Source organism: Labeo rohita, chromosome 7 (assembly GCF_022985175.1).
Source record: "Labeo rohita strain BAU-BD-2019 chromosome 7, IGBB_LRoh.1.0, whole genome shotgun sequence".
NCBI lineage: Eukaryota > Metazoa > Chordata > Actinopteri > Cypriniformes > Cyprinidae > Labeo > Labeo rohita.
This window is the reverse complement of record NC_066875.1, coordinates 33730191-33758056: the sequence shown is the minus strand read 5'-3', so window position 1 is coordinate 33758056 and position 27866 is coordinate 33730191. Positions and strand designations below refer to the sequence as shown.

The following is a 27866-nucleotide window of genomic DNA, read 5'->3' as shown; positions in this document are numbered from 1 at the left end:
TCTTGACTAACACAGGAACCATTAAGCATAATATACCAGTATAAACAAGTGCAACATAATCACGAACACACACACAACTCCAGACACGATCCTACTGCATCACTCTGCAACAAACTTTCGCGTTTGCGTAACGCGTTGCGTGATTTGATCCTTCCGGCTCGCTGTAGTATTGATGTGGCCAAGTCAGTCAGGTTCCACGTCATTCGGAAGGATCAGGATCTCTCCAGACACGGATGCGTATACAGAAGAAGAGAGAGACCTAAGCCCTGCTTGAAAGGTAATAAATTAGCAGCTTTACAAGAAAACACATTAATAAAAGACAAATTTGTTGTTATTTTGAGCTGCTTCGAGCACGGAAGCACTGGTTGTCTGTGTTAGGTTTTATCGCAGACTGTTAGCGTGCTAGCTGCTAGTGTAGCAGTAATGTCGAATGATCACGCAATCAATAATATAACTGTATAACATTAATTGTGTTATCAAGATGTGTTATTAAGCAGCAATACTAATATAAATACGCTTCGAGATTTATAATAACCGCACAACATGGTACAAATTGCTCTTCTTCCACGGGTGGCAAACTAGCCGCTAATTCAATGAAAACTCTGCGGCCGCAGACCGTGAGACATCTGACGGGATCTTAATATAAAAATTCCTTGTAACAGAGTAGACCCTGAAATCATGGACGACGTTAGTTACATTTATAGTTTGGCCCTGCTTGCACCGTAACGTTGCCATAGCGTTTGAAGTACTTTAGGATGGCACGGCATATGCGTGTATATTGTAGTCATTTAAAGGTGCACCGTGTAATTTTTGCTAATAACAAATATTTAAATATAAATTAACAGTATAAAAAAAAATATAATTGAAATAATGTACAAGTTTTATTCCAAATGGTGCAGTCCACCACTAAGTTTACATAGTATATGACCTGCTGTGACATGCAATTGACAGTCACTATTACTACTACTAAAGCCAGAGGTCTGGTCACTTTATGCATATGCATGAACATAAAACTACCGATCATGGTAGATACATCATACTGTTAGAGTTGTCACGTTGCCATACTGTTTAGTATAGCGTATAGTTACTATTCGTTGGAACCTTTAATGATGTGTTGTAACCTGTGTTTCAGGAAACCTCATAGGCATTCTCTCTGAGTGGAGTCTCTTGAAGAGATACAGAGCTGACATCATGACGGCCGCAGAGAATGTGTGTTACACTCTCATCAACGTCACCAATGACTCTGAACCACCATCAGAAGTCAGCTTAAAAACTGATTTAGGTAATATTTAGCAATTTATTAAATGTAAATTTGTATTAATATGTGATATACAATGCCCTTTTGAAAGTTTGGGGTTGGGAAGTGTCTTATGCTCACTAAGGTTGCATATATTGCAATAAAACGTTAATATGATCATATATTACAAATATACAGTTTTCTACATTTGTGTCTTTTAAGTGTGATTCTTGTGATGGCAAAGCTAAATTGTCAGGAGCCATTACTCTAGTCTTCAGAGTCACACAAGCCTTCAGAAATCATTGTAATATTGTGACTTGGTGCTCTAAAAACATGTATTATTTTTTTAGAATCACTGAAAACAGTTCTAAAAAGAGTGCTGCTTCGTGGAAAGTTTTCCTGTCACTTTTGATCAAATTAATGGGTCCTTTTTGAATAAAAGTACTAATTTCTTTAAAAACTACTTTACTGACCCCAAACATTTAAAAGCTAGTGAATGTGTAAAATTTTTCCTTATATATTTTTCTCAAAACAGAAAAGGGGGAAATCAAAGCCAAGACTGAGGCTTTGAAGAAGGTTATCATCATGATCCTAAATGGAGAGAAGCTTCCAGGCCTATTAATGACCATTATTCGGTTTGTGCTGCCTCTTCAGGACCACACAATTAAGAAACTATTACTAGTTTTTTGGGAGATTGTTCCCAAAACTACTCCTGATGGCAAACTTCTTCAGGAGATGATCTTGGTCTGTGATGCCTACAGGAAGGTAGGCATGAAATATGAAGCAAAATGTTTTAGCTTATTGTGTGTATTTCTTTGTTTAAATATGCCATCTGTGTTGTGCATCTGTAGGATCTCCAGCATCCCAATGAGTTCATCCGTGGCTCCACTCTGCGCTTCCTGTGCAAGCTGAAGGAATCTGAGCTGCTGGAGCCGCTCATGCCAGCAATCCGTGCCTGTCTGGAGCATCGTCACAGCTATGTACGCCGCAATGCAGTCCTGGCCATCTACACTATCTACAGGTATGTTGATGGATATTTGTGTGCATAAGTGAAAAAAGGTGTTTTTCTTTTTTTGTTATTTTTAACTTTTTTTTTTTTTTTTTTTTTTTTTTTTTTTTTTTTCTTTTTTAGGAACTTTGAGCACTTGATTCCAGACGCTCCTGAGTTGATTCATGACTTTCTTGTAAATGAGAAAGATGCAAGCTGCAAGAGAAATGCTTTTATGATGCTGATTCATGCAGATCAGGTACATAGTCTTACTGTAGTTTTCAAAATTGTTTTTTAAAGCAAGAATGTGAATCTCAAAAAACTAAGTAGATGTTCTTTTAATTAATTATTGCAGGATAGAGCTTTGGACTACCTTAGCACCTGTATTGATCAGGTGCATACTTTTGGAGACATTCTACAGCTTGTCATTGTGGAACTGATTTATAAGGTGAGGTGTCTATTCATATATTAAAGTCATTCTTGTTTAACCCTCAAAGACCATCGTAACAGAATTGCAATTTTAGTTTAAAGCAATTAAATGATTCAAAACTTTCACTAAATATGGGTAAAAACAACACATAACAGTAGCTGATTCTTAACTATTCTTAAAAGTTTCGGGAACAAATCTCTCTCTCTCTCTCTCTCTCTCTCTATACACACTACTGCTCAAAAGTTTGTAATGTCCTTTAATAAAGTCTCATGCTCATCAATGCTGCATTTATTTAAGCAAAAATATAGAAAAAAAATGTAATATTGCAAAATGTTATTAAAATATAAAATAATGTTTTTTTATTTTAATATACTTTAAAATATAATTTATTCCTTATTATTTTCATCAGCTGTTACTCCAGTCTTAAGTGTCACATGATCCTTCAGAAATCATACTAATATGCTTATTTATTATTAGAATTATCAGTGTTGGAAACAGTTGTGCTGACAAATATTTTTTGGAACCTGTGATTCTTTTTTTTCAGGATTCTTTAATTGATAATAGGTTAAAAATGTTATCACTTTTTATTAATTTAACACATCCTTGGTGAATGAAAGTATTAATTTCTTTCAAAAAAAAAGAAAATGTACTGACCCCAAACTTTTGAACAGTTAGAAAAAAAATTCTATTTTAAATAAATACTGTTCTTTTTAATCTTTTATTGATCAAAGAATCCTGAAAAAAAGTATCACAGGTTCCAAAAAAAATATTAAATAGCACAACTGTTTCCAGCACTGATAATAAATTAGTATATTAGAATGATTTTTGAAGGATCATGTGACAACGAAGACTAGAGTAATGATTCTGAAAATTCAACTTTTATTATAGATATAAATACAATTTTAATGTATATTAATTTAGAAAAACATTGTTTTACATCATAATAACATTTCACAACATTCAATTTTTTTTCTGTATTTTTGATCAAATGAACACAGCCTTAATGAGCATAAGAAACATCTTTAAAAAAAAAAAAGTAATTTATCACTACAATTTGTACTATGGGGTGAGATTTTGCAACCCTAAATATCCAGTGATTTCACTGTTTGTTTATTTATTATGGCTTCTTAAAAACATATTTATGGGTGAAAAAATACAATTTCTTATTCAGTGGAACTTTTTACTTTTGTTTTTTTTTTTTTTTTTTTTTTTCAATATGACAGTTTATAGTTATATTATGCTATATTATGCTGTATTATTAATCTTGTAGCCAACATCAAATTGTCAGTTTCTCTTTTGGATGTACTATTTCTTTATAGAAATGCTGTCATCAACAGCACAGTTATCTTTTTTTGTTGAGTCAAATTCTAAGCCCTTTAAGCTTTACGCACACTGTGTACTACCGAATGGTCTTAAACGCATTCTCACTGTCTATTTTATATTCTTAAATTTGTTTAGGTCTGCCATGCCAATCCCTCAGAGAGAGCTCGTTTTATCCGTTGTATCTACAACCTGCTGCAGTCATCCAGTCCTGCTGTAAAATATGAAGCAGCTGGAACTCTGGTTACCCTGTCTAGCGCCCCCACCGCCATCAAGGTACAGCATCTAACACCACGGTTGTTCCCATATACTTTTTTCTGCATGGTGGTAAATAAAGTAGAATGACATTGTTTGCATGTTCTTTGTGTTTCAGGCTGCTGCTCAGTGCTACATTGATCTAATCATTAAAGAGAGTGACAACAATGTCAAGCTCATTGTTCTGGACAGACTGATCGAGCTGAAGGAACACCCCACACATGAGCGTGTGCTGCAGGTACACTTGAGTTCATCGCTTTGTTTGAAGACATCAGTTGTATAAAATAAACCTAATAGCATGCTCGGTGTTATGTTTTGTTCTTAGGATCTTGTGATGGATATTCTGAGGGTTTTGACCACTCCTGATCTTGAGGTCCGCAAGAAGACCCTACAGCTAGCCCTGGACCTGGTGTCATCCCGCAATGTAGAGGAGGTGTGTGTCAAAACCTGCCATTTAAAAAGGATTGTTCACCAAAAAATTAACATTGTCATCATGTAGTCATGTCATTACAAACCTATATGCTTTTATAAAGGGGAACACAAAAGGAAAAATTATGTTAAGTATTTAAAGGACTAGTTCTCCCAGAAATGAAAATTGTGTCATTGATTACTCACCCTCATGTCGTTCCAAACCTGTAAGACCTTTGTTCATCATTGGAACACAAATAAAGATATTTTTGTTGACATCTGAGAGCTTTCTGACCCTGCATAGACAGCAATGCAACTGACAGATTTAAGGCCCAGAAAGGTAGTGAGTACATTGTTTTCTTCACGCACAAAAATTGTTCTCAAAGCTTCATTAAATGAAGGTTGAACCACTGATGTCACATGGACTATTTTAACAATGTCTTTACTTCCTTTCTGGGCCTTGAACTTGGCAGTTGCATTGCTGTCTATGAAAGCTCTCGGGTTTCATCAAAAATATGTTAATTTGTGTTTCAAAGAAGAACAACGGTCTTATGGGTTTGGAATGACATAAGAGTGAGTAATTAATGACAGAATTGTCATTTTTGGGTGAACTATCCCCTTAAGGGGTGGTCACACTGCACATTTGGTTCTGTGGATTTCCATTCATACATATGCAAATGTGAAAAACTGGAAATGCAAGCTCACGCAAAGAAGTTGCACATATTGCTACATTGCATACATAAAGTTCAGGAAACTTTTGTTTGTTATATTTATGTTTGGAATAAATATAACAGTCTGAGGAAATTTCTCATCTTCAGAGACTAGTGTTTGTTTTGCAATTATAAATAATTACTGTTTAATGTAATCTTTCCCATTCAAGCAAAGGGCCTGAATTGTTCTTTTTTTTTTTGCAGCTGGTTATAGTTTTAAAGAAAGAAGTCATCAAAACCAACAATGTGACTGAGCATGAGGACACAGACAAGTACAGGCAGCTGCTTGTTCGCACTCTCCACTCCTGTAGTGTGCGCTTCCCTGACATGGCAGCCAATGTCATCCCTGTGGTACGTTTCAAAACATTCATTACTAGCAACAAAATTTAACGTTTGTTAATACATGTAGTCCTTTCAGATCTTCTGATGAATAATAAACTCAGTGTTCTCATCTTTACTCTTACATGTACTATTTGTGTTTTGTGTGTGGCCACAGCTGATGGAGTTCCTGAGTGACACTAACGAGGCGGCTGCAGCGGATGTGCTGGAGTTTGTGCGTGAGGCGATTCAGAGGTTTGACAACCTTAGGCCTCTCATCATTGAGAAGATGCTAGAGGTCTTTCACGCTATCAAGACAGTCAAGTAAGAAATACTACTTAACTGCTTCCTTAGAACGTTGATAAATCCAATTACATAAATCATCTGTTTATGAAAAAATTAATTTTGGACTGCTTAATAGTACTTGGGGATTATAATGCACTGCAGTGATTTTATACAAGGACTGTTCTGTTGCAGGATTTACAGAGGAGCACTGTGGATTTTGGGTGAATACTGCAGCACTAAAGAGGACATCCAGAGTGTCATGACAGAAGTCCGCAGATCTTTGGGAGAGGTCTGTAGTGCATCAGTTCATATTGCTTTGTTACATCAAGGGCTCGTCATTAACACTTGTCTGGAACAAGCACAAAATTAACACCAACATTCCTTAAGAGCGTAATTAGTAAACAATAAGTTGAATGAAAGTGAGTCAAAGGCTTTAGGGTTGAATAGTGTTGTAACAAAATAAAAGTGATGAAATCAGGACAGATGTATACAGGTTCTTGTGTTCCTGGTCTGGAAAATTCTTGAAAATTAATAATGTTTTAAAAGATCATTGACAGTTGTCAGTATAAAACTGAGAAAAACTTTGTGAGTGATCACTGTAAAGTAACTTTAAAAAACAAAAAAATTACTTTAGAAGTCATAGAAAAGTTAATTTGTCAAAGTATGGGAGTCTTTGACAAGATGAATATACCTTTATTTCTGCTTTTAAAAATATGTAAAAAATTAAAAACGCACAAAAAATGTAAAATATGCAAACACCTGAGGTGTTCTAAATTAATGTGAAGATTAGTTCACTTCCAGAACAAAAGTTTACAGATTATTTACTCATCCCCTTGTCATCCAAGATGTTTGTCCAATATTTCAGGAATGTTCTTCATATAGTGGACTTCTATGGTGCCCGCAAGTTTGAACTTCAAAAATCCTGGCTCATGGACATTTCCTTATCCCACCCCCTTCTCTCTCTCCCACTTCGCTTCCTGTCCATGTACACTGTCCTATCCAAATAAAGGCATAAAAACGCCAAAAATAAATCTTAAAAATAAAAAAAAAATAAAAAAAAAAAACAGCGATGGGGCGATTTTAAAGGTGGAGGAGTAAATGAGATGGGAGTTTTTCGACATAACCTAACTGTAATGAACCGGAGTACATCGAGTTCATGCGGAGTAAGACAAGACGAGTGTTTGAGGTTAAAAAGTAGATTAATTTTCAATTTGTTTAGAAAGTAACAGATTGTTTTGCTAGATAAGACCATTCTTCCTCGCCTGGGATCTTTAGAGCCCTTTGAAACTGCATTTAAACTGCATTTTGGAAGTTCATACTCATGGGCACCATTGGAGTCCACTATATATAGAACATTCCTGAATTTTTTTTTTTCCCCTCAAAAAACATAATTCCTAATGAAGAAACAGTCTTTCTGAAGAAAGACAGACATGAACATCTTGGATGACAAGGGGGTGAGTAAATTGTGTCAAATTTTAATCTGGAAGTGAACTAATCCTTTAATGTTACTACACCTTACTGTGCTCTGAAGCATTTGTTTTAAAGCATTTTTTTTCAGATCCCAATTGTTGAAAATGAGTTGAAGAAGGAGGCTGGAGAGGTAAAACCTGAGGAGGAGGTGACTGCAGCTCCAGCTCCTAAGCTGGTGACAGAAATGGGCACTTACGTCACTCAGAGTGCCCTGAGCACCTCCAGACCATCCAAAAAAGAAGAGGACAGGTGATTATTTCCCCTTACTGATACATTATGGATATCATCCTCCTTATTGCATCTCTAAAATATCTCTTTGCTCTGTAGGCCTCCACTGAGGGGTTTTCTGATGGATGGAGACTTTTACGTTGCTGCCTCATTGGCCACCACCCTCACCAAAGTGGCCTTGCGCTATGTTGCCCTTGCCGAGGACAAAAAAAGGCAAAATGTAAGTTAATTTCAAAACAGTTCATTCCATGAACTAAACTATAATTATTCATGTGTGTAATTGTGGTGCAATAAATGTTGTTTTTCTGCTTGTAGTCATTTGTGGCAGAGGCCATGCTGATCATGGCCACTGTGCTCCATCTGGGCAAGTCGTCTCTACCCAAGAAGCCCATCACCGATGATGACGTGGACCGGATCTCACTGTGCCTCAAAGTCCTGTCCGAGTGCTCGCCCCTCATGAACGACATCTTCAACAAGGAATGCCGCAGATCCCTGTCACATATGCTTGCAGTCAGACTGGAGGAGGAGAAACTGTCTCAGAAGGTAAGCATGTTTCCCCTTATTGCTTTCTGGTAGTAACTGAATTCAGAAACCTATTAATATGGTAAAGATATAAACAAACATACTGTCAGATCATGTCTTGTAGATTAAAAAATGGTCATTGCTCATTCATTTGTGACTATTATATTTAACTGTAGTGTTATTCATTTTTTTCCACAGAAAGAGTCTGAGAAGCGCAACGTAACGGTTCAGGCAGATGATCCCATCTCCTTCATGCAGCTGACCGCTAAGAATGAGATGACATCCAAAGAGGATCAATTTCAGCTCAGTCTGCTAGCAGCTATGGGCAATACTCAAAGGAAAGAAGCCGCGGACCCTCTGGCCTCCAAACTTAATAAGGTCTTTGGAAGATTTTATATGAATCTGTTTGAATCTGTACATGCCATATTTTTATGATGATGATTAGTTGCAAGGTTTAAACATGATTGGAAAGGTTGTTTGTAGTTTGTCATCTTTGACCACCAGAGGGCATGTTGGTTCAACTAATGGAAATTGTAAAACTGAAGCGTCACATCAGACCGCCCATTTCTAGCATCTTTCAGTATAATATTTCCATAGCTCCGCTAATGTTTTTTATTTGTTCAGTGGAGCATTTGAAATGTGGGCTTCTGGTCTATCTTTAAATTACTTTTGCATGTCTAGAAATAACCTTTTTTAAACTTATTCTACCTTATGTATCCTGTTTTGTTTTTTTTTGTTTTTTTTTTTAAATAAGTAAAAAATAGAGTAAATTCATAAATCAAGTAAATTAAATTAAAAAAAGATTTTTAGCTTGTTTTGTCTTATTTTAAATACTTTTGTGTCACCTTGAGGCCCCCTGGTCAAAATCCATTATCCTAGACTGAGCCATCTCGTGTTTTCTTCCAGGTCACTCAGTTGACTGGTTTCTCAGATCCAGTGTACGCAGAAGCTTATGTCCACGTCAATCAGTATGACATCGTCCTGGATGTCCTGGTTGTTAATCAGACTAGCGACACCTTACAGAACTGTACCCTGGAGCTGGCAACACTTGGTACAAGTTGTCCCTTTGATCCTTAAGAGATAACTTTATTGTATGTTCTAGTGCATGTTTTACTGAACACATTCTTTAATCTCCAGGTGATCTTAAATTGGTTGAGAAACCGTCTCCTCTTACATTGGCTCCTCATGACTTTGCCAACATCAAAGCCAACGTGAAAGTGGCCTCCACAGAGAACGGCATCATATTTGGAAACATAGGTTTGTGGGCTGTATTCTTTATGGTCTTTATTTATACCTTTACTGTTTATGTTGTTGATGAGGCACCTGGAATCACTTTAATAAACAAAAACGCATGTTTTGCAGTATATGATGTATCAGGAGCTGCCAGTGACAGGAACTGCGTAGTCCTCAGCGACATTCACATTGACATAATGGACTACATTCAGCCGGCATCCTGCACAGATGCTGAGTTCAGACAGATGTGGGCTGAATTTGAATGGGAAAATAAGGTAAGTCTAAGGCACTGGTGAATTCTTTGCAGATAACGGCTGTATTAATCTCCATTCTGTTAAAAGGGAATGTCTGGAATTTGTTCTGTTTTTTGTTTCCACACAGGTTACCGTCAACACCAACATCACAGATCTGAACGATTATCTCCAACACATTCTTAAATCCACCAACATGAAGTGCTTGACCCCAGAGAAGGTACGGTACTCACTTGATGAGAACAGTAAGTGGCTCTATGACTTTATAATATTATTACATTCATATCTCATGTTTTGTTTTTGCAACTCAGGCCCTGTCCGGCATCTGTGGCTTTATGGCAGCAAATCTCTATGCCCGCTCTATATTTGGAGAAGATGCCCTTGCAAACGTCAGCATCGAAAAGCCAATCCACATGGGACCTGATGCCCCAGTCAATGGCCATATTCGCATCAGAGCCAAAAGCCAGGTGAATTTCTGTTAGCATATATGAGTTTACAGACATGGATAATGGTTGAGAATTTCAGTAATTGGTTTGATTTGCTTGCAGTGATGCAAAGTGACAGAAAATCAAACTGCAAAACATCCTTTGTTGTAGTCATTTGTATATTTTAAAGGGAATCCCAAGTAATAAGACTTGTATGGCTTATTATAACATGTAATATGTAGTAAAAAACTGATGAAAGATTTGTTATTTTTAAAAAACTACATCGTTTTATACATATTTTGGACTATGGGGGGCGCCATTATTTCAATGACCTGAAATGGTTGCACTCTGTGAGCTACTGGCGTTTACCTGTTGCTATTTTTACCACTCAGAAAATAAAATATTGATACAGTGCCACATTGTGCTGCTTTTGGTTGTAATTTTCATTCGAAGGGCAACAAGAGAAGCAGTGTAAGTGTTCACTGCTGTCCTAGCAATAAGAAGAGGAGAAAAGAATGGGAAGATGCCTATGGACAAATAAAACTTCCTAAAGACCTGCGTCTTTGTTCTCTCCACTTTAGCATTGAGGCTTTAGTAGATCACAGATACTGAAAGAGCTTACAAACGGCAAAGACAAGAAACGCCAGATGCCATCCTGGCAGGATGTGAACGTGCTGGTGCTTGTCACGACACCACAGCCATGGATAAAGTTTCTCTGTGCTGATTTTACACAATATCTGGGGGTGTTTATACTGCTTGTGTGGAAAAATAAATTGTATGGCGTTTGGTGTAAGCCTATGCTACCTTCAGTAGCTCATCGTATCAGTGCCTCCCATAGTCCAAAATATGTATAAAACTATGTAGATTTTTTAAATAATGTAAATGTTCTATGGGTTTTCCTGTACACATTTCATTAAGAGACATTATTTACATTATGTTAAGCCATACAATTCTTAACACCCCGGGTTCCCTTTAATGGTCAATTCTAAAGTCATAATTAATTTTTTACATTTGTCAGCTCTTGAATTTGCTTGAGTAATTTGTTACTGCATGACTGATAATTCCTCTTTGTTTGTTTTTTGTTAATAGGGTATGGCTTTGAGTCTGGGCGACAAGATCAACCTTTCTCAGAAGAAGTCCGTCTCGTAAATTTGAGAGACTGAGGCCATCGAGACGAGATTGAACGAAAAAGCGCTATGGCTATTCCTATGTCTTGTCTTTTTTCTCTATCGCTTGTTTGTGTCTCTTCAGACTGCCGTACACATGCAGTGCTCTGTGGCCAAGATCTAAGCTCTTCAATCCCTCAAACTATGTCTGAAGGGGATCATTTTGACATTTTCTACCAGCACGATTCTTCTTAACTGCTCTAAAAGGGTTTTGACCCTGTTAATCTGTAATCTGTTTCAATAAACATTGCACACCATATACCACAAAAGCGTTTGTATTCTCTTGTTAATGAATAGTGTTACAACAACCCTTTTTTATGAATTGGGTCGCTTGTAAGTAGTCAAGAACAGTCCTGCCCTAAAACCACAGTTGACACAACAAAGGATGTGTTCTCTTGAAGAAAACCTTCTGGAATTTGGAGAATTTTGTTATGGTCTCCTGCCTCTTAGATGACTTAGGCTCATAAGACTTGTGGTCAGTCATAACTTTCATGTCTACGTAGTGTATAATATCATTAAGGACAAAGGCGTCAAGGTTGTGGCTTTGCCCTGAGTAGATTTGGCCATATAAGAAGGCACATTCGTTTTCAAGTGAATATACACTACAGTTTAAAGTGCAGTAAAAAAAAACAATCATGATGTGACATATTATCATTTAAAACAACTTTATTATATTTGAAAATATCCTGTGATGGTAAAGCTGAATTTTCAGCAGCCATTTTTACAGTCTTCAGTGTCATTGAATCTAATACGCTGGTTAGGTGCTCAAGAAACATTTCTTGTCAGGTTTTATCATCAATGTTAAAAATAATGTGCTGCTTGATATATTGGGAGAACTTGTGATTTTTTTTTTTTTTAAGACTGATGAATAGAAAGTTCAAAAGAACAGCATTCAACGTGGAAGTACGCTTATGGGAAAGACTTAGAAATAACAAGAAGTAACGTGCAGTAAACAGTAAATTAAGATTATTTATTTGTTCATAATTAAGATAATACATTGAAATAATATGGTATAACACCAATTTGCAATATCAAGCAGCAAAATGAGCTTTTTTGTACAGCTAAAAATAGCTGGATGTGGATGAGACTGGAAGCCACACAAATTTACAAAAATAATGTAAATATGAAATAGACAGAGATGGGTAGTAACTGATTACATGTAATCTGGATTAGATTCCAGTACTTGTAATTAGATTATATTACATTTTAAAATACTTGTGCTCAGACTACAGTTACTTTTTTACTTTTTTATATATTTTTACATAATTACATATTATTTACACAATAGCAATAAATGATTCATAATTTATTGATTCTCCCTAATTCCTCTTTTTCTTTTATATTTTCCTTTCTAAAATGGCCTATTGCTTATGTACATTTAGAAAGTCTTGAAGTTTTGTGGACATTTACACAGATCAGTCAGGTGGTGAAAGAACATTTGACCACTTACTTACAAAACTCATTTCATTTTTAAGATGTGTTTCAACATTGTATCAACTACTGATGAACAGATTAATTTTTATTTGAATTATCACTCAGTAGGTAATTTATTTCTGTCTTTGGAAGGCTTCTTGTCAAGGAAACTCTTGTCATCTGATCCTCTTTCACCTAATATATTTACTTAAATTACCCCTGAAAATTTAAAATAAATATTTTAATAATTATCACTCTTGCATGTGATTGGTTCTCTGACATCAGTTATGGTCACATGACATGCAGGTAAACAAATAAAATATTTAATTTTTTAGTTTGTTTTTTTTTTTTTTTTTTGATTGATTTTGAAATTATTTGTTTTATTTCAACATTTTTTATGATTTAATTCATTATTAGCTTTTCATTAAACTCAAAAACCCCTGCATGGAAACCTTGATGTAATGTAAGGTATAATGCACTTCACGTCGTTAATAACGACAAATGTAATATCATTTTCTTACTCTACTTACTATTCTTACTATGGTACAAGATGATCCTATTTAAATCAATGTGATAATCGAGTTAGGTCAAAGGTAATCTAAAAGTAATCTAAAAGTAATCTGATTATATTACCTAAAGTGTGTAATGTAATGGATTACGTTACTAGCTACAATTTTTGACATGTAATTTGTAGAATAGAAATCTCTTTACATGTATTGACTGTCACTTTTAATCAATTTTACACATCCTTGCTGAATAAAAGTATTACTTTCACAAAAACAAAAATAATAATAATAAATCTGACCCCAGACTTTTGAACGGCAGTGTATGTAGTGACTACATTGTACCTGGTCACCAGTCATTGTCTGTTAAAGCGCAGTGGAAGCAGTTTTTGATGTAAATGATACATTAGATTTAAGTAGCTTCATGTGGAGTGTTGGAGACGGATGTGAAAAGTGCTGATGTGACTATAAGTCCTGCATTTAATTCCATTAAGCTTTTATAACAAGGAACATTACTTGAAAATAATTACGTTAATGGTGTTTTATGAGTTTATTTTATACATGAGTAATATATATTATACATGTAATCAAATAATAGCCAGTGGAAATGAGGTAATAAAGTTCTAAGCAAACACTATTAATGGAGGGGATCAGCTCATATGAACCTTTTCATAAGTTTTTTACATAACAGGTCATGAAGACCCTGCTTCAAATATTGTGCAACAACTGAAAACATTACCGTTATTCTGTTCCTTCTGAGCAAAAGTCATAATTAAAGCACTCAAGACTCTCCATCCAGCAGTGACACAAAGCTAGAGCTTGATTGGTTTCTTTGCCAACTTTACACGTCAGCTTTTTTCCGAATGAGACTAACTTTTCAGTTCCTTTAGTTCTCATGAGGCGCACATTAAAACATGCTCATCACATCAGTAAAAGGTAGACTAATATTTGATTGTAAAACAGAAGAGAAAACCACTGCTGTATGGGGATTTTCACACTTCAAATATCATTTTTAAAAACGGAGTTAAAAAGTCCTTTCAAAATTGCAAACCTTGTTAATATAGATTTTATAGGCTTCCATTTTACTTGGTATTCAGTTAAAATACTACAGTATTTGTATAATTAGTCACACGTTCGTGTGAGCACTGCATTGAAATTGATCGGTATTCTTAAGTATAATAGTTTTAATGTTTTGTAATTGTATTGCCCTTGGAAAATACTGCAGTGATTGCTTAGCCTCATTTGTCACTAGTAAGTAAATGAGTGGTGAATCACAAAATGACAAAGCTATAGATACAGTTTCTGTTCTGATATTTCAAAGAAAGTAGGTGACTATTAATCATACATGTATAGTAATAATGAAAACGTTCCACGATGTGAGTCATGGTGTGAGTTTTGACTTTTGCAAGAAGTTTTTTTCCCCTTTATTTATAGTACTTGTCTTATTTTATATTCATTTTCATCTTGCGTTATATTTTATTAACCGCAAAAGCGATATCACACTCGCTAGAGAAGGCTGTACTGATAAATGGTCATAACACACTCTCTAGTTGTGTAATACTGTTTTAATGTACACTACTGTTCAGTAGTTTTGGGTTCAGTAAGATTTATCTATTGAAAGAAATGAATACTTTTACTAAACGAGAATGCATTAATTGCTCAGAAGTGACTGTAAAAGACATATAATGTGTATAATGTGACAAAAATTTTATTTGAAAGAAATGCTGTTGCTCTGAGCTTTTTATTTATTAAAGAATCCCCAAAAAATGTTAGCGCAAAAATGTTGATAATACTAAAAAAAAGTGAATGATTTCTGATCATGTGACACTGAAGACTGGAGTAATGTGCTGAAAATTCAGCTTTACCATCACAGGAATAAACTGCATTTTCAAATAAATTCAAATAGTAATAATATTTCAGAGTGTTCAGTTTTTACTGTATTTTTAATTAAATAAATGCAGCGTCGGTGAGCATAAAATACTTTATTTAAAAAACTATAAAAAACTCCTGACAAACATTCAAACTGTTTCGTATGGGGATCAAGTCGCTTCAAATAAGAGAGGTAAGGCTGGCAAAATCTGGTGAGGTGAACAGATATCATGTTATCATGTTATAATTGATTATATCTGGTACACTGAATAAAGGGTGTTTAGATGGTTCATTCTGTAGATAAGACTGCCATTTCATGAGAGGAGCTGGAAAAGTAATAACTTTCAGATGTTTTATGCAACATGTACACTCATTATCTTTTTTTGTTTCCAGGACTGTGGGAGGTGGAAAGAACTCTTGTTGTTGCTTTCCTCCCGGCGACTGCAGTGGGACCATGTGAATCTTGGAGTTCTGGATTACGAGTTAATTGAAATTCCTCAAATTCCTCTGGGGCAAGTGAAGGAGTCAAAGGGAATTGATTAATTCTGCTACTCAAAATAATATTTTTCCAACAGTTTGTGTACAAGCTACTGCTAAAAAGAATATGCAAACCATTGCGTGTGAAAAAAAGAGTATGCAAACCACAGTATCCTTTAACAATGGCATTTCTGGAGTTCAGTGGTATAGTATTTTCAGAATTTACATTTCACAGCTGATGCTTCCTTATGTTGTAAAAATTCTTGCTTTGTTGATTCACAGGCCCTCTTTGTGAAGACCTCCAGAGGTCATACTACCAAGTCATGACATGTACAGGACTGTTGGGGGTTTATTAGGATGGGTCATTGTGTTAAGATAGACTGACCCTCAGTAAGTGTCGGGTCACTGTTCTGCAGCTGTGGAAATAAACAGATCCATTATAAACCCAGCACATTCAAGTGGGTGGAAAAGGCCCTTAATTGTTATATTTATCACACACGCAGGTGCTGTGTTGTCGGTTGTTCTTTTCAGATTTCCATAGACGAAATTTTAGTTTCCCATAATCTAAAATTGTACTTGACAGCTCATTTAGGAGAGTAAAATGAGGAAACGAACAACCCATACACTAAAACAGAGTAAACATACAGGGAACTTATTCATTTTCAACATATACAGAACAGACCTACTACAGTACTCAGCATAAATGAGTACACTACCTCTGAACAAGCACAACTTTTGTTTTTTTAAAGGAGAAGTCCACTTCAAAACAAAGATTCACATATAATGTACTCACACCATTGTCATCCAAGATGTTCATGTCTTTCTTTCTTCAATCGTAAAGAAATGATGTTTTTTGAGGAAAACATTTCAGCATTTTTCTTCATATTATGGACTGGCATGATGCCCCAATTTTGAACTGCCAAAATGCAGTTTAATTTCAGCTTCAAACTATCCCAGGTGAGAAAGAAGGGTCTTATCTAGCGTAACGATCATTATTTTTATAAAAATAATACAATTTATATACTTTTAAATGTCAAACGCTCGTCTTGTCTTGCTCTGCCTGAACTGTTTTTTTCCGGGTCATGACAGTTAGGGTATGTCGAAAAACTCCCATCTCATGTTCTCCCTCAACTTCAAAATCATCATATATCGCTGTTTTACCTTTTTTGTTAAGGGTGTTTGATCTTCTTTGCATGTTCACTTTGCAAAGACTGGGTCGTACTTCTGAAGTGATGTAGGATGATTTTGAAATGATTTTTGAAGTTGAGGGAGAAAATACGATTGGAGTTTTTCGACATACCCTAACTGTCTTGAACCAGAATACACAGAGTTCAACAAGAGCAAGGCAAGACAAGCGTTTGAGAATAAAAAGTATTTAAATTGTATTTTTTTAATGACAATAACAGATCGTTTTGCTAGATAAGACCCTTCTTCCTCGCCTGGGACCGTTTACAACCGCATTTGGGATCGTTTGAAGCTGCATTTAAACTACATTTTGGAAGTTCAAACTCGGGGCACCATATCAGTCCATTATATGGAGAAAAATCTTGAAATGTTTTCCTCAAAAAACATAATTTCTTTACGACTGAAGAAAGAAAGTCATGAACATCTTGGATAACAAGGGGGTGAGTACATTATCTGTAAATTGTTGCTCTGAAAGTGGACTTCAGATGCATGGAAAGATGGCGAAATTGAAATGCATTAAACATATACTTAATAAAAACAGAAACATATGTCAATAATATCTGTAAAATAACTAAATTAGCCAATTTTGTTTAAATGAAGGGTTGGAGAAATGAGTACACCTTAATATGTCCTTCATAACTTACTGCTCTGACACTTTGGGATTGAGTGAATAAGCTTATGACAAATTGTCACATCTGTCCTTTTTGATTCAACACTGATAAGGAACAACTCATACGTGTCATTTAAGAACTTTACTACCACTAAAGTTCACTGTGAGACAGGTACTTTTCATTGTACTCCTCCTCTAGCAACACCATTTTCAATGCTTTTAGATTCAAAATGACTGACTTGGTCTCATGAGGCCAGAGTATGGCTTCTCAGAGGTCTTAATTTTATAAATATGGGCCTTGGAAAAGGTTAAATGACTTCTTTTGTGCTTTGGCAACAGTAGACAGTTCCGGTGTGGACAACAACCATGCATTTCACTTCTGTATGATATAATTACTATATAATCACTTTGATAAAAAAAAAAAAAAATCTTATTTTCCTGAATAATTGTAACTTTGTGGGTAATTGCTTTTTGCTTAAATGCTTTTTTGGTAATTGATCAAGCAAACTTGCTGGAACATTGTATCTCCAAAGAACACTAATATGTCTTTCAAGTAAAAAAGTGTAGAGCAGTGGTTCTCAACCTTTTTCATTCCAAGACCCCCCATTGTCCAAAACAATATCTGAAGGCCCCCTATGTAGGCTTAGATATTTCTTTTAGATGTAATGGCAATGCTGCTTGTTTTCAAAGTTTTTTTTCAAAAATATATATGTTTTAATGTTTTGAACAGAATTTTTCATCATTACAGGATTTTTAACAGTTTGTTTTATTATTGTTTTTTACTCACAAATAGCAATTGCTTAGCAGTTTATTCCTGATATTTAACATAATTGACATATTTACAGAAATGTCGATGAATATTTAATATTTTATTAATTTCTGTGATTAATTTCTAGTTCCAAAAAAAAAAAAGAAAAATAAAATAAAATCAAATCAACAACACACTTTTAAAATCATTGTATATATCCAGGTTTTCCAAGCTTGTGGGAACCCTGGTTCTTAAATAAAATGAGTTTTTTTTTTGTTTTTTTTTAAGCATTAATGAGCATTAATATGGGCATTTTTTAAAATTAATTTTAAGCCAATTTGCAGATCCTTGGAATTGGGCTGAGACCTCTTCTGGGGCCCAGTGCTCTGATTGAGAACCACTAATTGAGAGGCTGTGCATATTTATTTAGCAAACCAGCTTAACATGATTTGCTGGCCTTAACTGGTCTTTCAGCCTTGGCTCGTATTAGAGGGGTTTGGGGTCGTTTTCGAAGTGAAGTGAAGTTAATTTTAGTCTGACATTCACCACTGAGTGACCATGAGATAGCCAGAACCACCACAGACACTGAGGAGGTCAACATGGGTTTCTTAGTGGCAGACCTAAACCTTTACTACGCAATTCCGGTTATTTAGTAATTGAATGATCAATGAAACACTCACATGATGAGTTCCACACCAACACATACTGGCGAGAATAGCAGCGGGCGCCCCCTAGCGTCTGCTGCTTGTACTGGCTGAACTGATTAGCCCTATCTTCCCCTCATCTTGCAGCACAGGCAGTCAGTGCCTGGTAGCGATTTAGACGAGGGCGTATGGACTTGAGGCAGCATTTCCCACAGACTGCGGTCGTACTTTTCTCCTCTCCTACGGATTACCACTGAGTTCACACATCGCCTAAACGCCGTATCGCATTTTTTCCGCTGCATTTCTCCATCTGAAGGCCTGTCACAGAGTAAAGTGGCTCGGTGTGCGTGTGTTTAGACAGCGGAGCGAGAGCAGCGTGTCCCCGATGGCTGGCTGGAAGGACGGCTCAGTGCAGGAGAAATATCGCCTGGTGGTCGTCGGAGGTGGTGGCGTCGGAAAATCAGCATTAACCATCCAGTTTATCCAGGTAAGCGAATAGATGGCGGAATGTTATGTGCTTTTTGGTCCTTTAAAAAGATGTGAGGGTGTTTAGGAGATATGGGTGGATCTTGCTCACAGAAATGGGGACCCCTTAAGCGGAAAAGGGGGTTCAGGAATCCGAGCGAGGCCTGCGTCACTTTAACTCTCCGCCTATATTCAAGAAAATGACTGCCTAAACGTAAAAATGAAAAGAAATGTAGGAGTTAATGCATGTAGCAAGAGTTAAAGCTCAGTAGCGAAAGTGCTGTGTGTAGTTCATAGGTATGAGAGACACTTTCGTAAACTGTTGCATATTAGACTGAGTTACACAAAATGAATAAACATAGCAGGAGACTGAAATACTTTAAGTGTTTGTTTGGAGTTGCAAAACCAATATAGTGACTAGGAATATATTTAAAGACTGCATAACGAAGTTATGCAACGGTGTATAAAACAATATTGACACAAGTTTTTTCCCCTTTTTCTTTTGGATAGTTGACTAGTTCCTTAGAAATGTACCATGTTTCTGCCAAGATGCCATAGTTGCTGTAGTTATTGTTTCTTCTGCCAAATCTGTACTAATGAAAATGGTGAAAATGGCATTTCTAGTTATTTTCAGAATCATTTTGTCATATTATGTCAGTTGTTGAAAAAAGGTTGGTTAATACCAGATAATTATAGTAAAAACTGTAGGTTTAGCTATTGTTACACTCACTCACGTAGGACAAAACATGTATCACAACTTCACCTGCTTAAGTTTTTACATATCACAATTAACCAGAAAACTGTAAATAGAATGTTCAAAACACAAATGTATCATTTGTTTTGGTTTTAGCTTTATTTTATCTATGGTATTACATTATTACTAACTACCCTAAAACCAGTTGTTCTCAGACCCTTAATCAGTACTTTTTGTACTGACAGAAAGCTGTCAACAACACTCTAAGATTTTCTGTCTGACTGTGGTTGGAGCCAAAAATCAGTTTGAACCCATCCTGTTGTCTCAGTTCATTCATTCATTTATTGAAATGAATGCTAAATTTGTTAATGTTTGTAATAAATATTATTTTTGTATTTGACACACACACACACACACACACAAAAACATGCAAACAATTATACAAGTATAAATTTTAAAATAATTCTATGAAGCATTAACTTTAGTTTCCTTTAGTTTTGCCCCAGACAAAAACAATAAATCATTTTATTTTAAATGACTTGTGTGCATATGATACCCCAAAATAGTGTCTAGGTAGACAACTGTCTAGGGTTTGAGACACAGTCTAAATCTGTCTCTCGTAAAGTTGTCTCATCTCTCATAGTTTGTCCTGATGAACTTTTAGCAAGGCAGCTACATTACAGAAGGTTACAGGGTAACCGTGTGTTAAATAACTTGGCGTGACTGGCAACATGTCGATGAGCTATCTTGGGTGTAATTCAAGAAAATGTACTTGCATGCCTGAGAAAGCTGATTTGTTTTTGTGATATACATTTGATAGGAAATTTCTTATCTTGTAGATGTACGTTCAAGTCCAGCTATTTAATCATGATGAAGAAACCCAATGATAAATCTCTGAGTTGAGTGTGAAACGATGTTGACAGTAATTCATTTATAGTGTGAAGATTTTAAAAGTACATTGGTTGGATTTAAGAGCAGCAATATGCAACTGATGTTTCCACTGAATCAGTCTGATCTGCTTAAAGCAGCAGATCAATATCAGAACAGACGTTTTCTCTTTAATTGCTTTTTTTATCATAGTTGTGTCTTCCTTTCAATCACGCCAGTCTCCTCCATATATCAGTTTGCATCATAGACTTGCTGAAATATTGCTTACTTTGTCTATATTTCTGCAAGCATTAGCAAGAGAGGAATTAAAGTGGATTAATATGCTCAATCACCTTATACCCTTGTGATTTTTACTAATGCTTAACCGTTGCTAACAGTGCCACATTTGAGCTTAATAATCAACATTTGTTGACATCATGATCTGTTACTGGCAAATGGGCTGAATAAAACACCTTCAGATAGTAATGAAAATCAGACTACAATTATACATTAACCAAACACACTTTAGCATGGGAGAAAGGAAGCCTGCTGTTTTTAAGTGTGTAGTATGCTGAAACACAGTTTAGTAGGGATGCAAGATGATAGTGTTGATTTTCACTGGTTCTTAATGTGTGATAGCAAGAGTACTCCAAAGAAAACCATGGAAGACCCTTCCTGTTGGGAGTGTTTCTAGAAGTCAACGCCAGTGAGAAAGCACAGCCCAGCTGTTTTCTAACTCCAGGCTTTCCCATTCAGATGTGTTACTCAGGGAGGTTTCATCTGAGTCATGTTGGGTTAATGACCATGGAGAAGCCGGAATCCGGTCTCTGAAAGAGGAAGTCCCTCCACTCCTGCTCGGTCTCTAAGGACCTCCTGGATGTGTATGGGAAAATATGCACTGCCTCCTGTCTCACACAACTTTGCGATAGTATGTTAGGTGCGTGCATGACATTCTTCGTTAGTTACGCTGTCGGAAACATAATTGATTGCTGTCAAAATTTACTTGAAGATACTGCAGTGATGCATTGCTTTGCTTGACTGCCACACGCACTGCCACGATGTTGACTACAAAAGCAGACTGGTTGATCTCAAACTGGCGTCATGACATGGGCCATGATCAGCGCCAGTCAGGCATGTGACTCAGACCAAAATGGATTAGCTGACGTCATTGTGATGCAACCCAAGCTGTGTAGTATAAGTATGGCCTTTCATGGAGTTTCATACCAATAATATGTAGTAGCAGATTACCTTTTTGTTATATAACCTTATAACCTTGTCTCATAGATGTTAATTAAATGAATTATAATTTCATTGTTAATAATAATATTAATTAGTGCATCTACTGGTCAAGAATTATTTTGACTTGTAAATGTATTGTAGATGTAGTTTGTAATCTGTATCCTAGATTGTTAGTCATCAGCTGAGCTTCTTGTTTGTAACGGCTGTTTCTCATTAGCAATAGTGTGAAAGTGAAATCATTGCAGGCCTCACTGACTTTTTTATCGCTTCAGACGGTCTCAGAGTACACTAAGCGTAGCATGGCACTGTTGAAGGCACGATCACATGTTAGCTAATATTAGCTCTTATCGCTGGCTCTCTCATTTCTGGGAGAACGGACTCCCTGCAGCAGTTTCCTTACGACAGCATGGTCAGACCTCGCTGGTTACATATGTGAGTGTTTTAACTTCAAACAAGGCCTGCACTATGCTGAGAGAAAGCATAAACAACAATGTTCTGACAGTCTTAGAGGATTATGGTAGACAGTTTTGACTGCTAATGTGTCACTGTCGAATGTGGTGTTATAATTGCTGTAATAAACAGATAGATGGCGAGTATGATTAAAAAAAAATCTAGTTTTATTTAGCAAAAACACATTTAATTGATCAAAAGTGATTGTAACATTGTTACCAAATACTTTTTGTTCATAAAAGAATACAAAGGCATCAGAGTGTTTACAAACTATTAAGCATCACTGTTTTCAATAAGAAATATTTCTTGAGCACCAAGTATTTTATATTTGTATTTTATATTCAACCATTTTTTACATCCTTTATGTTTACACTAGGGCTGTCAGTTGATTAAAATTTGTAATCTAATTAATTACGTGAATTTATTACATGAAATAAATTTTATAAATTTAACTGTTTAAATCCCTCAAAACATTATTTAAAGCTATTTTGTGTTAAGTTAAAAAGTATTAAGTAGACATTGTTGCTTTAGAAAGAAATATTTTATTTGATTCAGCATCAAATTTATTACACATAAACATTTAGGCTGCAACGGCCTAACGTAAACTATGGAACAACAAAAAAAAGATAATTTGAGAAACATCTCTGTATTTTTCGTTCATACAACTATCCCTTTAATGTTTTAATTTTTTTTTTTTGCATTTTTTTTAATGAAAGGATACCCTAAATAAGAAACTAAATCTTAGTAGGAGGTGGTTCATTCAAACGGCTGATTCATTCAGGAATGAAGCAAATGGCTCTCTTTATGATTGGGCTTTTGAATCATTGATTCACACGATTCGTTCAAAATGCGGATTCATTCAGAAACCAAACAGCGCTGTGTTGGTCGGAGACATGCAACAATTCTGCTGTGGCTTCAGAGGTAATATGTTGAGCTGAGCAAAAACACATAATATAAAAACACAATATCAACTTCTTATTTACTGAACTGCTGTATAAAATCACATTCATGCTCGAGATCGATCAGGACAAAATCAGCACTTGTGTCATATTGCTCTTGCCGCCTGTGTGATATCGTGTGATACATACACTGCCCTCTAAAAGTTTGGAAACACCCCTGGCAAAACTGGTTTTGAACGATATCAGCATAAATCCTTACAATTTTTGGGTGCAAATACATTAAAGTAACTTGACATTATCATTGAAGACCAGCAATAATAATTTTCATTTTGATTACATAATAATGGCAATGTATACATGTCAAAGTCAGACATGCCCCTTTGCTAGCTGTGATGCCTGGTTACTGGTTTAAACTTGGCCCAGGGTTTTAAAACATTTTTAATAATTTCACCTTAATAGCTTCAACAATTGATTGCCAATTAAGTTTAGAATACAATGAATTTAGGCCCAGATTATGCAGAGCTGTAATAGCTGCTAATGGTGGATATTTTAAGTTTTTTCTAAGTATAATCTGTTTATGTAATAAAATATTTTTTAGTAGTTTGTGTTGTCCCTTATCAGTGCAAAATTATCACAAATTAAAAAGGATTCATGCCAATATTGTCTAACTTTTCTAGGGCTTTTGGAGAGCAGTGTAAATATGAGACAAAATACATACAGGGACATTTTTTTGCGTCAGTATCTTGAATTTTAGGGCATAACTACATTTATGGAGTTGTTGTCCTGCATCATTTTTGTTAACAGTCAGCTATTTGAAATGTAAGATGATGTATATATTAGACCTGGTTGCTTTTTTTGTTATATCTGGCAACCCTTCATTTGGCGCTTTAAAGAAGAGAAGCCGTTTGTGTGAGGGAAGAGTTCAGACAATAGTGGAAGTAAAGCAGCACATGTATGCAGTCTGAAGAGCAGCTGTCATTAATGCCGATTGGTCAGGCATTACAGTAGCTTGAATAACACACACCTTGTAACTGCATGATTATTTTACTCCAGCCAGGTGGAGACTGAGACGCCGCTGATGAGTTTTCATATTTGCCATATACATTCGCATCTTCTGCATCATAACAGAGTAATCGGCAAGTTGGGAGAGCATATATTAAAGCGGTGAAAGTGATTATCAGCTGTTCTGATCAGTGGCTGATGCTTTGGAGATAGAGAGAAAGTTTCTTTTTTTTTTTTTTTTGCACCTGCAGTTTACCTCAAACCACGGATCTCATTTCAGAGGAAGACTGTCACCAAATAAATACTTAAATGTTCATAGATTGTTTTGTTTTTTTATGTAAATTTTACCTTTAAATAAATCACTATGTTTAAATAAATCACTAGGTTTGACAGTTGTAAGTGTGTACAACTGTGTGTGGGAAGCTGTGTGAAACAGGTAACGTGAGAGTAGAGTTGTTGTTTTCTTCCTGCAGACTCACCTGTTATTTTCTCACAGTTCTGTACTGATAAAACACACACACACACTTTACTGATAAACATGCTACTATTATTGTAAGAAAAGGAAGGACCTACATATTTTGCAAGTACTTTCCCATAGATTTTTTTTTCAATTAAAAAAAATGCTGTTCTTTTTAATGTTGTTTTGATTTAATAAATCTGAACAAAATTATCACAGTTTCTACAAAAGCATTATTAAATAGCACAGCAGTTTTCAACACTGAAAATGAGAAGAAATGTTTCCTTAGCCCCAAATCAGGATATAATATAAATTCTGAAGGATCATTAGGATGCTGAATATTTAATGTCGCCATCACAGGAAAAAAATACATTTTAAACTATATTAAAAGAAAAAGTGATTTTAAATTGTAATGTTATTTCACAATATTATAGTTTTTTTGTCTTGTATTTTTAATCAAATAAATACAGGCTTGGCGAGAATAAAAGACTTCTTTTAAAAAAAAAAAACGCTAATTCGAAACGCACACATGCATTTACAAGCATTTACAGTTAATCCCAGTATTACCAGTCTTGTCACACGCAGATTTCCTCACCGTCACATCCCTAATCACAGGCAAATCACATTTTTCAGATTGTTCTGTGCTAAATGACAGAGTGTCCAACCCCAACCTTTTGAAAGGTGGTCTTAACCATAGTTAAAGTTACTTGTCCAGTAGAATGCTTTGGTTGTGCTTTTTTAGATAGATAGAATAGACAGCGATGGGAAATGAGAATAGGATCAAGTGTTGCAAGCTGTACTCAAACTGATGTCTCCAACGACCAGATATTTTCTTATAAGTAATCATACATTAGTTTAATCATGACTACACCATGCAGCACACAACACTAATAATGAATCATGCGTTTTATTTAATTTATTTACACAGTGATAAACTGTTTTGGCTCTGGCCCCACAAACTCCACCTATGAGCTGAGTCACAGTTAATTCCCTCTGGTCTGATCTAATACTCTCAAGAGTAGCTGTCAGCTCAAGCCAACTGTGAGCTAAATAATGTTGCAAGTGTACTCTGTCATTTAGCACAGAACAATCTGAAAAATGTGATTTGCCTGTGATGTGATGGTGAGAAAATCGTTTAATCGACGTGTGACAGCGTCAATTCTGCGTCAATTGATTAAATGGACAGCAACAAAACAGTACAAGGACAAACTCACTTATATTAAACATAGAATAATTCATTTATTAACAAACTGAAAAATATACACTATGCTATATATAGGCCTAAAATAAAATAACAAATAACTTGCACAAAGTTTACATTTAACAAACTAAAAATCAGCAAATAAGGTGGAACCAAATGTGACCGCAAAACCACATATGAGGGTCAATTCTTTGAAAGTAAGATTTATACATCATCTGAAAGCGGAATAAATAAGCTTTCCATTGATGTATGGTTTTGTTAGGATAGGACAACATTTGGCTATAAGATGTAACTATTTGAAAATCTGGAATCTGAGGGTGCAAAAAAATCAAAATATTGAGAAGTTTTTACCAATGCATATTACTGATCAAAAATTACGTTTTGATGTATGTATGGTTGGAAATTTACAAAATATCTTCATGGAACATGATCTTTACTTACTGTCCTAATGACTTTTGGCATAAAATAAAAAAACAATAATTTTGACCCATACAGTGTATTTTCAGCTATAGCTACAAATATACCCATGCTGCTTGTGGCCGGTTTTGTGGTCCAGGGTCACAAATAAATAAGAAACGAATGCTGCTGATCTGTGATGCGTGACTGTGATTTGGCACTCTGCATTCAGTTTTTAATTGTAATGTCTGTTCTCTAATGGAACTAAATGATTTTTATTACTATAAAAAATGAAAACGATGATGGTAGGCAGTGCCACGGTATGCAAGTGTCGTTGCGTTTTAACACCGGTAACCTCATCAACACTGACTGTGATTTTGTTATTTGAGCACTGTTTTGGTAAAGAAATTGTTAAAATCGATCATTTTGGTTGCATATTCTTTCTCTTTTCCCTATGTAATTTCTTATCCAGTGTGATAGGAGTGTGCAGTGTGCATTTTGTGGGTTGTTAGCCTATCAGTTACTCACATTTAGATGATTACAAAAACATTGTAGCAAGATACTCCTTACGGCCTTGATTTTTGTGGAGGATCTTAAAAAATTGCTGCACTTTGTTTATTATTAATTCCTGCTTTTTGTTTATTGCCTAACAGTGTATGATAGTTCTGTGTTGTTACCTAAAACAAAGCTATAAATGGTGCTCTAGCGAAGTCGCTTCTTTTAAACACAATCGTTGTTTTATCTGTAGTGTTGTTAACTTCCTCCTGCTTATGGCATGTGTGGTTTTTGGATTTAGTTTGCAATTTCATTGTTTCGTTACATTTTTAGTGGATTGAAGGTTAGCAGCGAGGTTAAAGCATGGAAGATGCACTGTGCTATAGTGAATAACTAGTATCCCTGTAATGTGTCAGCTAGTCGAAGAGAGTGGGTTCATCTGTCCATGATTAAAACCCTCACAGGAAGTTAGGGGTTTTAAGTTAAAGGTGGAGATTGGTGTCATGTACTTTTCTTCGATGTCTCCATACATGTTGGGTGACCCATGCGAAGTATCACTGTCAGAAATGCATTATAGGTTTAACTGAGCTCAACAGCAGTTAAAAAGGTGATTTTTATACCCTTCCAACATGGTCCTGTTGTCTGTGTTAAAGGGGTTGTATTTTATTTTTGAAAGACGTCTCTTTTGAGTAAAATTGTGAAATTTTATTACAATGCAAAATTATTTATAATTGAACTGTTTTCAATTTTAATATATTTAAGAATGTAATTTATTCCTGAATTTTCAAAGCTGAATTTTCAGCAGCCTTCAGTGTCACATGATTCTTCATTCATTTTGATATGCTGAGTTGCTTCTGAATAAACATGTCTTAGTATAATCAGTGTTGAAAACTGTTGTGCAACTTAATATTTTTAGTACAAACTGTGATACAAATGACATTTCAGGATCCTTTGAATAGAAAGTTCAAAAGAACAGCATTTATTTGAAATAGTACTTTTTGTAGCA

The 27866-nt window shown here is 35.4% G+C and overlaps 2 protein-coding genes across 2 annotated transcripts in view; both read left to right on the top strand.

Moving 5' to 3' along the window:
• Positions 1-133: 133 nt before the first annotated feature.
• copb1 (COPI coat complex subunit beta 1) lies at positions 134-11505 on the top strand. The gene is made up of 22 exons (XM_051115713.1): positions 134-277; positions 1133-1282; positions 1773-2002; positions 2089-2258; positions 2370-2484; positions 2581-2673; positions 4114-4251; positions 4349-4468; positions 4556-4663; positions 5553-5699; positions 5845-5990; positions 6144-6240; positions 7510-7670; positions 7749-7869; positions 7965-8192; positions 8370-8549; positions 9078-9222; positions 9309-9428; positions 9534-9679; positions 9786-9875; positions 9967-10122; positions 11170-11505. The coding sequence occupies exons 2-22, from the start codon at positions 1192-1194 to the stop codon at positions 11227-11229; spliced, it is 2862 nt and encodes a 953-aa protein (XP_050971670.1). The 5' UTR covers positions 134-277; positions 1133-1191; the 3' UTR covers positions 11230-11505.
• A 7316-nt stretch (positions 11506-18821) lies between these two features.
• The window catches only part of rras2 (RAS related 2), a 37863-nt gene continuing 28818 nt past the window's right edge, over positions 18822-27866 (top strand). The window contains exon 1 of the mRNA XM_051115716.1: positions 18822-19182. Within this exon, the coding sequence (XP_050971673.1) occupies positions 19081-19182 (102 nt within the window). The 5' untranslated portion in view covers positions 18822-19080. The remainder of the gene's footprint in view (positions 19183-27866) is intronic.